Below are 13267 nucleotides of genomic sequence, written 5' to 3' on the forward strand. Positions count from 1 at the left end.
CACAGCGCTTGCTTCTATTCATGAGCACAGCGCATTAGTCCCATGAGAGCAGCTCAATAGACGACGGCCTCCAACTTAGGCCACAAGCCAACCAACCAACCAACCAAGATGCATCTCCCAATATCCGCGCTTTCGGTGCTGCTCGCCCTGCCCGCGGCTGTGCGCGCAGTCTTCCAAGACGAAGTCGGCCACATAGATTACCACTACGAGCTGCTCGGCGTCCCCCAACGAGAGACTACCTTCTTCCACCGACCGCGGCGACAAGACAAAGCCAGCCTACTCTACACATTGAGCGACCTCGGCGTCCTCGGCGCCGTCAACCCCAGCACCAGCTCCGTAGTATGGCGCCAGCTGCTACAAGGCAACATCACAAATGGCGCCGGCTACTTGCGCGCTGGCGAGGATGCCACTTGGGTCGCCAGCGCTATGGGCAGCTCTACACAGGCCTGGGATGCCCCCACCGGTCGCAACTTGTGGTCGCTCGATTTCGCTGGCAGGGCCAAAGATCTCGAGATCATGGAGCTCACCGAGAGCGACCACAAGGACGTCTTGGTTCTGTACGAAGAGGAGGGTGCTACGGTCGCCAGAAGAATACACGGCCTTGAGGGCCACGTTGTTTGGGAGTTCAGAGCTGTCAACGGCGATATCCCCCTCCAGGTCAGCACCAATGTCGAGAAGGTCTTTGTCATCAGTCTGCACGGATCGCTGCTCTCGTACAGCCTGAAGGTCACCGTGCTAGATACTTTGACGGGCCAGCGGCTGGACGAGATCAACATCGGCACCAAGGGCGAGGTGCAGAAAGCTGAGGATGTCATGTTCGTCGGAGCCAACTCCGCTGCGCCCATCGTTGCGTGGACCGACAACGCTTTGACCAAACTCAAGGTCAACGTTTTGGGAAACAGGAACAAGCAGGAGTTCCCTCTTCTCGCCGACACCAGGAGCATCGAAATCCACGCACCTCACCACATCCAATCACAGCCCCATTTCCTCGTCCAGAGCCGTACCAAAACGGCGAACAAGGCGGATGTCTTCCATATAGACCTCAAAACCAATGCAGTTACCAAGGCCTACGATCTCCCCTTGCTTGATGGCGAGAGTGCCTTCTCTACTAGCACGGCTGGCACAAACGTCTACTTCACACGTGTAACCCCTGACGAGGTCATTGTTACTTCCTCGCTCTCCCACGGAATTCTTGGTCGTTGGCCACTCAAGGGCAACGATGTTAACGCAGGAGCTTTGCATGGCGTCTCAGAGGTTATCAAGAAGTCAGAAGCCAACTACGCTGTCAGATCGGCAATCGTTACGGACACCGATGATTGGGCCATGATTCGCAATGGTGAGGTGGCTTGGACTCGACCAGAGGGCTTGACAGGTGCTGTTGCAGCAACCTGGGCTGAAATCCCCGAATCCGAGGACTTGGCCAAGACCTTGGAAGCTGAAGCACACAGCAATCCTCTGGAGGCCTACATCCACCGAGTAAAGCGCCATGTCGACGACCTCCAGTATCTACCAGACTGGTTAGAGTCTATTCCCGGGCGCTTACTTAGCAGCATCGTGGGCTCAGAGGGGGGTGCGAAGGACAGTTCCACGTTGACAAGGGACAGTTTTGGTCTTAACAAATTGGCCGTTTTGGTCACCAAGCGGGGTAAACTGTACGGTCTCGACGCGGGCAATCATGGCCGTATCGTGTGGTCCAAGTCCGCATCGGAGACGCCGTCTACCCTGCCTTGGAACGTGAAATCCATCCACGCAGATGATGTCAAGGGCCTTATCACGGTGCGTGGTGCCGATGGCGAGTTCATAATTGTTAAGTCGGACACGGGCAAGACCGTGGAGACAATGGGCCCTGGCTTATGGCCTCCTGTCCAAAGTGTCGCTGTTGTTGACAGCGCAGCTGGGCCATGGTTGCTTCCTATTGGCATCGACGGCAAGGTTGGCGAGGTTCCTCTTGCCTACGCGCCAAAGCAAACAGTCGTTGTCCGGGCTGGCAATGAGCTCAAGGGCATCACGTTCCAGCCCCAAGGCGAGCAGGCCGTCGAGGTGCCTGCCTGGGTCTTCTCTCCTTCCGGAAAGCAGAAGATTGCGCACATTGCTACCAGGTCTCCCCACGACCCAATCGCTTCTGTCGGTCGTGTCCTGGGAGACCGTAGCGTGCTGTACAAGTACCTCAACCCTAACACGCTTGTTGTGGCTGGCATTGACGAGGCCTCGTCCACCATGACACTCTACCTCCTCGATTCAGTATCGGGCGAAGTGTTGACATCCTCGACCCACAAAGGTGTAGACCCCAACAAGGATTTATCATGTGCCATAACCGAGAACTGGTTTGCCTGCTCCTTTTTCGGCCAGTATGCGGTCAGACATTCGGAGACACAGTCTGTCAAGGGTTACCAGTTGGCCATTACCGACCTCTACGAATCAGAAGTCTCGAATGATCGTGGCCCGCTCGGAGAAGCGCTGGACGGGGATGCCAAGTTCTCCCCTCTCGATCCAATTGAGCAGCCTACTGGTCCTGTCATCCCATCAGCCGTTTCCAAGACATTTATGCTTTCAGGTCCCATCACGTCCCTCGCCGTAACCCAAACACGACAAGGTATCACATCTCGACAACTGCTGGCCTTCGCATCCGGCTCCCACTCCATCACTGGAATCCCGCGGATGATGATTGATCCTCGTAGAGTGGTCGGCCGTGATCCCACCCCCGCGGAGCTCGAGGAGGGCTTGTCGAAGTACACGCCTCTGGTCGAGCTCGACCCCAGATTCATGATCACGCACGAGCGGGACGTCATTGGCGTCAAGGAGATCATCACAGCGCCTGCTAACCTGGAAAGCACGAGTCTCGTCTTTGCTTATGGCGTCGACATTTTCGGAACCCGGATGACGCCAAGTCTCCCCTTCGATATCTTGGGCAAGGGATTCAACAAGGTTACGCTGATAAGTACAGTGCTGGCCTTGACTGCCGGTGTCATGGCTCTAGGACCTATGGTAAGACTCTCTAACCCTGACCCGCTCATTACCGGTATGATACTAAGATATCAATAGGTGCGGAAAAAGCAGATCAACATGCGGTGGTATTCGGCATAGAGGGGGCTGATATTTGTTGGGGTAGAATCTTAAGGGCTCGATGGTAAAGCCGACCATGTAAAGCAGCCGATATAGTCTCCTTAGATGTGGTTATTGTAACCTCAAAATTTCGCAACGTCACTTCAATCTCTTTGGCCCACTACTGGTGAGCTTTGCACGCACATAACGCCGCTTGAGGTATGTGAAAGGAACACAGCACACAAAGATCAACATCGATATGAAGTTATAAACGTGAGTGGCATAGAGTCGTAATTACGTAACAGAGCAAGCACATCATTATTAACATCCAGTAGCGCGGTGTATTATATATAGCCCCCCTAACAGTCCCCGCCCATCCCCTTAATTAGGAAGATAACTGCCGAGATAACTGAAATCCTCCACAGCGCTCTCTTCGTCCAGATGGATGTCATCGCTTGTTGGTGGGTTGTGTTCGGGACCACTCGGCCCAGCGTGATGCAACGCAGCCCAGTCGGTGACTTGCAGGGCGGCGCTGTGGTAGTGGTGGTGCGCTTGTTGCTGCTGTTGTTGTTGGGTCTTATAGCCCTCGTTTTCATCCGATGGGTTAGTCCCGTATGCCGAGTCTTGTTGGGAGGGGTTCGTAGACACCGGGATGGTGTAGGGGAAGGGCGGCACCCGGGGTTCGTCGGCTTGGGTTGCGGAGTCGTCGTAGAAGGGGCTCATGACGAATTGGTCACTGCCGCCGTTGAACTGGAGGGGTCCACCTGGCTGGGAGTAGTTCTCGGATGAGAGATGATAGGTCCCTGGGTTGGCATATATGGAATGGGCGTAGCTGGTGTTGTTGCTATTGGCCATGAAGGGTGCCGCCGTCGGGTCATTCACGTAAGTCGGGTAATCGAACGGGCTGGTTCCTAGCATGCCAGCAAGATGCTCCTCAGGCGGCGGTGGCGGGCTGGGGTCGTCCTCGGTTTCGGTCGTGTCTTGCTCATACGGCAGCTGCTGGCTTGGGAGACGGATCAATGATCGCCTCCTTGTCGAACCAATGGAAAGCTTCTCGAATATCTGGTCAATGACGAACATGGATACCAGGAACCCCGATCCGTAGCAATGGGCGGGGATCGTCGACAAGTCCGCTTTGCATTCGGGCCACAGGTGGGTGTAGATCTCCCGAAAGGACTTCTCGAGGTTATCCAGGCGGCTCCTTCGCAAGTCCAGCTTGTCGTACTCCCTCTCCTGCTCCTCGGTCATCCACTCGGGCTCCGAGGCATCTTCTCGGTCTTCCCGATCCTCTCGCTTCTTCTTCGCGTCTTTGCACTCCTTTTGGCTCTGGTGCTTCGTCTTGGCCGCGCTGAGCTGTTTCTTCCCGCAATTGAACCGGTGGGAATGGCATTCGGTACACCCGTACTTGCGAGAGTGCACTCGCTTGATATGGTCCCTATTTTTTTTCGCCACGTACTCTTAGAATAATGCAGTTCCATTTAAGAGGGGGGGAGGCAACAAAACAACGCCTACCTCAGACTGCCGACATCCTTGAACCCCGTTTCGGTACACGAGTTGACAACATAGGCATATCGCCCGGGGTTGTGCTTCACAAAGGGGCAAGCCAGGTTATCCGAGTCTTGAGCAGCGGGCGAGTGGTTCATCACATGGTCGGAAAGAAGCTGATGAAACCGCTCGGCTGGGTTCTCGAATCCCGACGCCAGCGGCGGCCCAGGGCTCGGGGAGTGACAACCTACGCTGTCGGGATGGCGCGGGCGCTTGTTCCGGTGCGGCTTTCTAGGCATTGTCTCGATATATTTGTTACTTGCTCTTTTTGGAGGAGGAAGAGGATGCCTGGTATCGGGAGATGGACCGCGAGATGGACGATGTGGCCTTGGACTTGTGCACCTGTTTCGAGGTCGGGACGTCTCGATGGTGCATGTATTGCATAGTCTCGGACACAGGCGGGCTCGGGTCTCTCTTCCAATACTCAATCCCGTATGAACCCGGTTTGGTATGGTTGTTTCTGGCACTCGAGGACATGGGCTACTGCTCTCTCACTCTCTCTAAAGGCGCCCTCCAGTAAGCTTGCTGCTGCCCAAGCCGAAGACCACATAGCCTGATCTAGCCCCCCAATCCTCATGCCCCCCAAGGATTATGCTGCTGCCCACGAGACAGAGAGACAGCACTGTGGAAGATAACAAAAGAGAGAGGCTTGGAACTTACCGGTGGATACGCAAATATCCTGGAGAGAGAAGAATCCGAAGGTATAAGAGTTAGCGGTGAGGGAAGCAATTGAGTCTACGTGTGTTGGGCGAAAGATGGGCTGTAATGGCGGGTGATAAGAGAAGAAGCGGCGGAGAATCGTCGATCAATTCATCGCATATGTTTTTTTGGTCAGCAGTGGCCAGTCAGAGTCGCTGGTTCTCGCCGAAGAGCTGATTCGCCATTACCTCCTTGCTGCGCCTCTTTTCGTGATGTGCTGACGGCGGCAGTGCATACTAACCCTGCACTCTCTTGCATGATGACATCTCGATAGCTCACGATCCAAATCAGAGGCAGGTCTGACAGCTATCGTTCTTGTTTATAGTGGGAAGTGGTTCGGAACATCAGAGCTTGACCTCCACTATTTGGTTACTTTTTTACTTCTTATATCGTCTTCTCATTTATCATGTAACTTCCATCATCCGCACACAAGTCCTGCTCCGGACATGGCTCTCTATGGCAGCAGCCTCTTCGGGGTTCTAGGGTAGAAGCAAGCCAAGTGTACACTTGGCAAGTTAAGGTACCAAGCCACAACACGGTCCAAACCAATACCACCACCACCGTGGGGCGGGACACCTGCTGACCGGAAGACATCAACATACTCCTTGATACCAGGGCTTGCGGGGTCAATTCCCTTCTTTCGCAGTCTTGCCTCGAGCAGCTCAGGGATGTGGATACGCTGGCCACCAGACAAGATCTCCTGGCCACGCATCATGAAGTCGTAGGCATTGGTGACCTTGGGGTTTTCGGGGTCCTCGATCGTGTAGAACGGTCGGGCACCCTCAGGGAACTTGTCGAGGACGTAGAAGTCGGTGTTGTACTTCTTACGAACCAAAGCGCCCAGTGCCTTCTCCTGCGGGGTGCTCATGTCCTCATCATCACTGACATTCCGGAACTCCTCCGGTCCCTCTTCACGCAGCAGCTTCTGACCTTCGGCAAAGGTCAGTCGGACCTCCTTGCCTGCCTCAGGCAGCAGGAACTCCTCGGACGGATAGATAGCACGGATGAGTGCAATATCGTCCGCATGTTTCTCTTTCAGACCTCGGAAGATGTAAAGCAGGCATCCCTCGATCATGTCGCGGACCTCAGTGTAGCTATCCTCGATCTCCATTTCCATATCAAGGCCAGTGAACTGCAAAGCTGTTAGTTACATTGTGGAATTAGCATAGAAATGACGTACCTCGGTCATGTGTCTGGGTGTGTTAGAGTTTTCCGCTCTGAAGACTGGTCCGATACAGAACACCCGTTTACGGCCACCAGCAATCTCGAATTGCTTGTAGAACTGGGGAGACTGGGCTAGGCATGCTGAAGTATCGAAATAAGGCAGCTGGAAGACATTGGCACCGCCCTCGGAAGCAGCACCAATGAGGCACGGAGCCTCGAACTGGACGAAGTCTCTCTCCTCCAGGTACTGTGCGAACAGTTTGCGGACCGTCATGCGGATGTCGGCAATGGCTTGTTGAACGGGTGCACGCTATTATGGGGTTAACAGCTGATATAATGATCGGATTTGAATATATGGGACTTACCTTGTGCATGACTGGGTTGTTCAGATGTGTGACCAGTGTAGCGGACGGCGCACCAGCAGGTTCGGTAAGACTGAGGTCCTTGACACCCTCGGTGATAGCGTCCTGTGCAGGATCCTCGTCGTCGAAGCTAGAGATGGCCTTGTTGGCAGCGTTCAGGGTCATTCCCAAAACCTCGGGGCCGGTAGCGATAAGGTAGCACTTGGTAAGATGAAGCTCGTAGTTGCTGACGCGGCAGCTCTTGACAGGCTCAAGGGGCTTCTGAACAGTGGCCTCGACCAGTACGAAGCTCTCCAGGTTCAGGTTGCCTGCCCACTTGACCATCTGCTTGCTCACAGGCTTGCCTTCGGGGTTGACCGACATGACACCCTGAATAGCCCAGTTGCGCTCTTCTCGCAGCTCGACGAAAGCCATCTTGGCGCCCTGCATTCTGGAGTTCTGGATCCATGCGCGCAGCTTGATGGTCTTGCCCAAATGCTCCTCGCCGAGCTTCTTCAGGTTGACTCTCCCGGCATCGACTTTGGTGGAGGGCTGGATGTTGCCATAGTTGTCCTTGGCCAGGTCCTCGCCTCCACCAGCAGCAGCTTTCGCTTGAGCTTCAGCCGCAGCTCGCTCGGCAGCTCGCTTGGCCTTCTCGGCTTCCTTCTTCGCCTTGGCCTCGGCCTTTTTGGCTCCCTTCTTGGACGGGGCGGTGGCACCTTCAGCTGCACCCTCCTCTGGAGGAGGGGCAGAACCCGAGGCTTGGGTCGGGTCGGCGGGAGGGGCTTCGGACATGGCGATCAATGAGAGTACGTGGAATTGGCGGTGTTCGCAGGAATATTGCAGATCAGCTGCTGAGCGAGAGAACTGAGTGAAGCCAAACGTGGTTTTTATAACTGGTTTATACTTGGGAAACCAATACGCCGTCTCACGACCAACTTTCGATGAGTGACTCCTTCGGCCAACGTGGGGTTACTTTCGCTTCGAGCATCGGGACTCAAAAATTTGGAGGGGCAAAGGCCAAAAAGGTGGATCGGTACCTGGCAGCTACGCTAGGCGCATCTCCCCGTTAAAGCAAAACTCAAAACCTTTTGCATCCGTGCGCACCGCCTATAGCAATTTTTCGCCGGCCTCGACTCGTATCTCCGTCCAGCCAATAATTCATCAGAGAATTCGCATATCATCAATACCTTCCTTCCTGCACCATCCCATCACCGGCTGCAAACATGTCTAATAACGAGGTGGCCGTGGCTAAATCAGAGGCTATGGCCTCCAAGGCCAAGTCCAAGAAGAGAGCACGAACCGATGAGGGCGGCGCACGGAAGAAGCGCAAGGCTGGTTTCCAGCAGGACGACAGCTTGCTGGATACGGAAGCCGGCGTGAACCAGGCCATTGCAGCCATGGACCCCCAGCTCCTGGCAGACTATCTGGCTCAAAAGACCAGCAGATTTGGATCTGACTTGAGCCCAGTCGAGCTTGCGGACCTTTACATATCACGTTTGTGTCCAATATCCAGAATCTTGTTGAGCTGCGACTGACGGAACATAGCCCTCTACATAGAGGACACCACATCCTGGCAAGAGCCTCGAAATCTCGAGAAGCTGCCAGCGTTCCTCGAGAAGTACACCAAAGAACCTGAGAAGCTTAAGAAGGCCCCCAAGCTGAAAGGATCGCCTCATACCATCATCGTCTCGGGTGCTGGGTTGAGGGCCGCAGATGTGGTCAGGTACGTGATCTGTAATCGGCCGTGGGTAATGGGTAATATGACTGACATGAGGTGCGTACAGATCAGTGAGGAAGTTCAGTTCCAAGGGCAATATGGTGGCGAAATTGGTAATGTTTTTCAACCCAGGGATTGATTGACTGGGCTAACGGTGTGGTAGTTCGCAAAGCATATCAAGCTTGAAGAAGCTAGCAAGAACCTCAAAGAACATCGGACGGGTATGGCTGTTGGAACGCCTGCTAGACTGAACGATCTCGTCGAGAATGGTATGTGGCATCGAATTGTGCCCCAGTATTGAGCGAATCTAACGTAGCTTAGGGTCACTATCTCTGGCGAATCTGGAACGGTTGGTGGTGGACGCATCGCACATAGATCAGAAGAAGCGAGGTGTCCTCGACATGAAGGACACATTGATGCCTCTAGTACGGTGGCTGGCGAGGAAGGAGTTCAAGGAAAAGTATGGTGCGACGGAGAAGCCGCTGCAACTTCTCTTCTACTAGTCATGAGCAGTGCATTTCACTGCGGTACATATTTACGGCGTCTGGCGAACTACGGGGTCAACAAAAGCATAATAATACCATGAGCGGTATGGTAGACGAATCAGTGTTGTTATAGAATTGAGTTTGCATGCTATCTGGAAAGAAGGGGCTTGTGTTGCAGTGCTACGCTATTGACTTCCGCTGAGACTCGCAATGTCCTCAAAATGTGATAGACTACCTACTTAAGCGGCGGGCGACGGACTAGATGGTGGTGATTACACTTAAATAGCCGTGACTGCGGAGCTGCGGAGCCGCCCGGAGGGTTGCTAGCCGGCCGAGTCAATTGTGCTAGGTATTACTAACATGCAGGTCACGCTTGTTAGGTGCACTCTCAAGTCCCACGGCTGCTTCCGCCCCGAGTCGTACATACTGGTAGCATACACCGAAACACGCCCTTGGCGTATTGGAAGCGCTACATCAGCCCTCAATGTCTTGCGGAAACCTCAATCTTAGGGGAGCCCCATTCTCGGGACTTGAAACAGTTACAGTCGGCCGCCAATTCCGAAATATTTTTTTGGAAACTACTTCCTTTTTCTCTCTCTCTTTTTTTTCAAAAAAATTTTTTTTCAAAGAAAAAAAATGAAGAAAAAGGGTTTCACAAATTGGACGCTCTCCTCCAATGCACTTGAGACGGTAGTATGGTATAGGTATATACCACAAGAGATCAAATGCCGCCTCGCGCATTCGGGTACTCTAGGCTCCGGGGTGCGGAATCTGTTGGCGTCGGGATCACCGATTGAGGCAACAAGCAGAGCCTGCTAATAGAGGTACTGTACATATGTACAGGGCTCACAGGGGTAGGTTAATTGACTTCTGACTCCCGGCACCCGGCTTGGCGGAACGATTGTTCGTCCCAATTGCCGGGCCTGACACCTGAAGGAAAGCAGACGCAGACAAAAGAAAATTAGGCGATGCACAGGTATTGGGCCATTTCCACCCGAGCCTCGATCTATGCCAAGGTAGCAGCTCCACCCGCTGTACATAGGCGCCCAATAAATGACGAAAGCTCGTGACGATCATCCGAAGGTCGCCCCATGAAGCACTAGCGGATACTCAACTGTGGGAACTGAGAACTTTGTTTAGTGACTGCCTGGCTCTTTTTACCCGTTTTATCACGCCTGCCCACCTAGAAATCTACAGCGGACGGCATGGGGGAGATGGAGTCTCGCGAGGGATCAGAGACGCATGGGAAATACCGGTAACACGATCTGGGGAGGGTGGTGGAAAGGTGGATGGATGGATGGCCGTCAACAACAGCCAGGCCAGCCTCGGCCGGGAAGACTGCTCTGGGCACCATGTCCGAGTGGTCGCGGCCGTTTGAGGCAACCCCAGCCAAGTGACCAATACTACAGTACATGCGATGTCGATATGCCAGCATATCGCCGGCGGAGAGCCCCCTAGCTCAGGGAGGCCATCGTCTCCACCAGAACCAGCGCGACTCGCCAACTGCCCTGGCAATCTCTCGTCTGCTAGTCCCTCGGGAGTCGGGCTCGCTTCAAGCCAAGAGAAAGGAACGAGCCGAGAAATGTTCACAACATCAAATCCGTCTGTCTGCATTGCTTCCCATCTTCGACGACGCCTGGTCTCTCGGTGCCAACCTCTACCACACAATCGACTGCCCCCGAGACAGCTTAACAAGCTCATAGCCGGATAGCAAGGCAATTGGAATTGGGCTTTTGTTGGTCCGAGGCCGTCTCGGCTTTCCCAGTTTTGCCCATACCACATTTCACGATGGGCACCCCCACGATAATCGCCGCTACGTCCCCCTTGCCGCGTCAAGCAGGGCCCCTCACAACCGTCTTCACGACGCCGGACTTCTGTGCATCCGCCCGATGGAGCGCTACAGACGTACCCGCGCTCTCCTCCTCGATATGCATGCCGCCGGAATTCAACAAATACTATGAATACAAGTACGGCTTTTACTCGCCCGGTATCTGCCCCATGGGCTACACCGAGGGCTGTGCCTTTCCGAAGACCCTGGCCAGAACGATCAATGGTACGCCATTCTTCGGCGGGACGCTGTTGGCGGGCGAAACAGCGCGCATCTGCTGCCCTACCGGCTACACTTGCTACACAGGGGCCGACGAAGACAAGACTTACAGCCAATGTATCGCCACTGCGGGCCCGACGACATTCCTGGGATACAACTACCAGAGCAACACATATCTCACCACAGTGACAGACGCGCTGGCCTTTGCCATCCAGGTTCGCTGGCAGAGCTCCGATCTGCCTAGTCTAGAGACGGATCCCACGGTGCCAGGATCTAAATACAACGGACCCATGCCAACGGCGACGGATGATGCCACAGGGGGTTAAGCGTGGCTAAAGAAGGAAGCGGTACAGAGACAGGGCCAGCAGCCACGGGCGAGGGAGGGTCCGGGTCCGGATCCGGGACAGGAAGTGGCAATCCCGCCGTCATACCAACGGGGGCCATAATTGCGGTGGGCGTCGCTGTGCCTCTTATATCACTGTTCCTGGGCTTCCTCGCCTTCTTCATCTGGCGGCGGCGCTACAAGAGGAAGTACGTCAAGCCGACGGACGACGCGTCCCAGGGCGTTTCGTCGCCCGTTGTGAGCGAGGGCAAGAGCGACTTCTTGCGCGACGGCGTTCCGAGCACGGCCCTGGTGTCGCCCATGACGCCCCGCACGGTCGGCTTCGGCAGCAGCACGACGGAGCTGGACTCGGGGACGGTGAACGAGATGGACGCCACGACGATGAACGAACTGGACCCGGACTCGCATCCGTGGATGGAGCTCGAGACGCGCGAGCAGGCTGCCGAGCTACCGAGTACTTCCTTCGTGGCCGAGTTGCCCGGCGACATGCCGCCAGCGGACTGGACAAAGACGAGCCGCAGTACCGAGTCACATGTGCGGCAACGATCGAGCTCCCGGAGAGAATCACTGACTCGGGTGAAAACGAAATCTTGATATAGAAAGTATAATAGTTGGCAAGACACAATATAATGTCTAATGTGATCAGTTTGCCTCGCACTGGAGCTCAGCCGGTTTCAAAGAGACGCTGTGTGCGATTTCGCTTGCCCACCGGCCTCGTTCCCTTATGACCAAGCAGTGACTGATTGAATGTATAGGCATCAATAGTTGGTTGATACCTGATTTGGGGGAAGTTCGGCTGCCAGTTGAGGAAGAAGGCCTAGCGATGCCTCGAATGGAAAGGGGGCAACAAAGGACGCCCCGTGTCTCGACTCGGCCACAACGCCATATAACTCTTTGTCGGCCACCTGCAAGCAGAACATGTATTTGCAGAAGTGATTCCTCTAGACTTTTTGTGTTAGTATCACTCGACAAAGGCACTACGACAATTCCATCAATTCAGCAAGGCGCCACGAAGTAAACATTGCCCGACACCGTCTCCCCTGACGTGCAGCCCATCCATCCCCAAGGCACGCTGGCTCGCCAAAACGTACAGCTTCAACAAGCAGCGTCCTGCCGGAGCTCGTAGCCGACGATATGGACAGGGGAAAGGAGAAGGATCTCGGGGAGGCTAATGATCCCGGGAAGGACAAGAATTCTGCATATCCGGATCCCGGGAAGTTTGGGGATCCGCTGGAAGCAAAAGACCCCTTTCAGCTGAAGCCTGAGGATCTCACAGAAGAACAAACGTGGCAAGCGGACGCGACTGGGAAGTTGGCGTCAGCCCGAAAGCGGTATTTCCACCTCAAGCAGGTGTTTTGGAAATCGGCGCGGTATGCCCCGATCACCACGCTGGGCATAGGTGGTCACGGCATCGCCATTCTATACGGGGAGGCGGACACCGACGGCAAACTGGCGAACCGCATCGTGATGAAAAGAGCTCTCCACCGCGACTTTAATCTAAGCATCAGAAAGGAGCGGAGATGGCTTCGTGTAATTATCTGCCCTTTTCCCATTCAGTCCTTTTTCCTCTTGCAACAAGGAAAACGTGGCTTCCTCTCAAAGTGCGCACATACTTTGGACGTGAGCGTTTTAGGCTGATATTTGGGTTTGCAGACTCTCAGCAGAGCGATGCATATCGTGCAGGAAGTGCCCGTCTACGTGTCGCCGGAGGAGAGGCAGAAGCTGGACAATTTCCCGACTCTTTGTCTCGAGTATCTCCAGGGCGGCACCTTGTTGAGCTTTGTCAATGACAAGATACCCAGAGACAAGACTATTCCAAGTCGGCTACTCTGGAGCTTCTTGCTATGCCGTAGGTAGCCTGACCAAGACATGCTTATGGGA

General features: G+C 54.6%; 6 protein-coding genes across 6 annotated transcripts; 4 read left to right on the forward strand and 2 right to left on the reverse strand.

Moving 5' to 3' along the window:
* Nucleotides 1-108: 108 nt before the first annotated feature.
* PG986_003210 (uncharacterized protein) lies at nt 109-3084 on the forward strand (the record flags this gene model as incomplete). Its single annotated transcript, XM_066839432.1, has 2 exons — nt 109-2985; nt 3043-3084. The coding sequence occupies 2 exons, from the start codon at nt 109-111 to the stop codon at nt 3082-3084; spliced, it is 2919 nt and encodes a 972-aa protein (XP_066704496.1).
* Nucleotides 3085-3423: 339 nt separating this feature from the next.
* Nucleotides 3424-4826, reverse strand: PG986_003211 (uncharacterized protein; the record flags this gene model as incomplete). Its single annotated transcript, XM_066839433.1, has 2 exons — nt 3424-4477; nt 4555-4826. 2 exons carry the CDS (start codon nt 4824-4826, stop codon nt 3424-3426), a joined length of 1326 nt encoding a protein of 441 aa, XP_066704497.1.
* A 914-nt stretch (nt 4827-5740) lies between these two features.
* PG986_003212 (aspartate-tRNA ligase) lies at nt 5741-7586 on the reverse strand (the record flags this gene model as incomplete). Its single annotated transcript, XM_066839434.1, has 3 exons — nt 5741-6418; nt 6467-6760; nt 6816-7586. The coding sequence occupies 3 exons, from the start codon at nt 7584-7586 to the stop codon at nt 5741-5743; spliced, it is 1743 nt and encodes a 580-aa protein (XP_066704498.1).
* Nucleotides 7587-8017: 431 nt separating this feature from the next.
* Nucleotides 8018-9014, forward strand: PG986_003213 (uncharacterized protein; the record flags this gene model as incomplete). The annotated part of the gene is made up of 5 exons (XM_066839435.1): nt 8018-8288; nt 8340-8517; nt 8579-8624; nt 8675-8780; nt 8833-9014. The coding sequence occupies 5 exons, from the start codon at nt 8018-8020 to the stop codon at nt 9012-9014; spliced, it is 783 nt and encodes a 260-aa protein (XP_066704499.1).
* A 1770-nt stretch (nt 9015-10784) lies between these two features.
* Nucleotides 10785-11980, forward strand: PG986_003214 (uncharacterized protein; the record flags this gene model as incomplete). The annotated part of the gene is made up of 2 exons (XM_066839436.1): nt 10785-11364; nt 11412-11980. 2 exons carry the CDS (start codon nt 10785-10787, stop codon nt 11978-11980), a joined length of 1149 nt encoding a protein of 382 aa, XP_066704500.1.
* Nucleotides 11981-12520: 540 nt separating this feature from the next.
* On the forward strand, nt 12521-13243 carry PG986_003215 (uncharacterized protein; the record flags this gene model as incomplete). Its single annotated transcript, XM_066839437.1, has 2 exons — nt 12521-12916; nt 13040-13243. 2 exons carry the CDS (start codon nt 12521-12523, stop codon nt 13241-13243), a joined length of 600 nt encoding a protein of 199 aa, XP_066704501.1.
* Between the last annotated feature and the right edge of the window lie 24 nt (nt 13244-13267).

Source organism: Apiospora aurea, assembly GCF_038362705.1.
Source record: "Apiospora aurea strain CBS 24483 chromosome Unknown utg000002l_segment0_segment0, whole genome shotgun sequence".
In the NCBI taxonomy this organism is placed as follows: domain Eukaryota; kingdom Fungi; phylum Ascomycota; class Sordariomycetes; order Amphisphaeriales; family Apiosporaceae; genus Apiospora; species Apiospora aurea.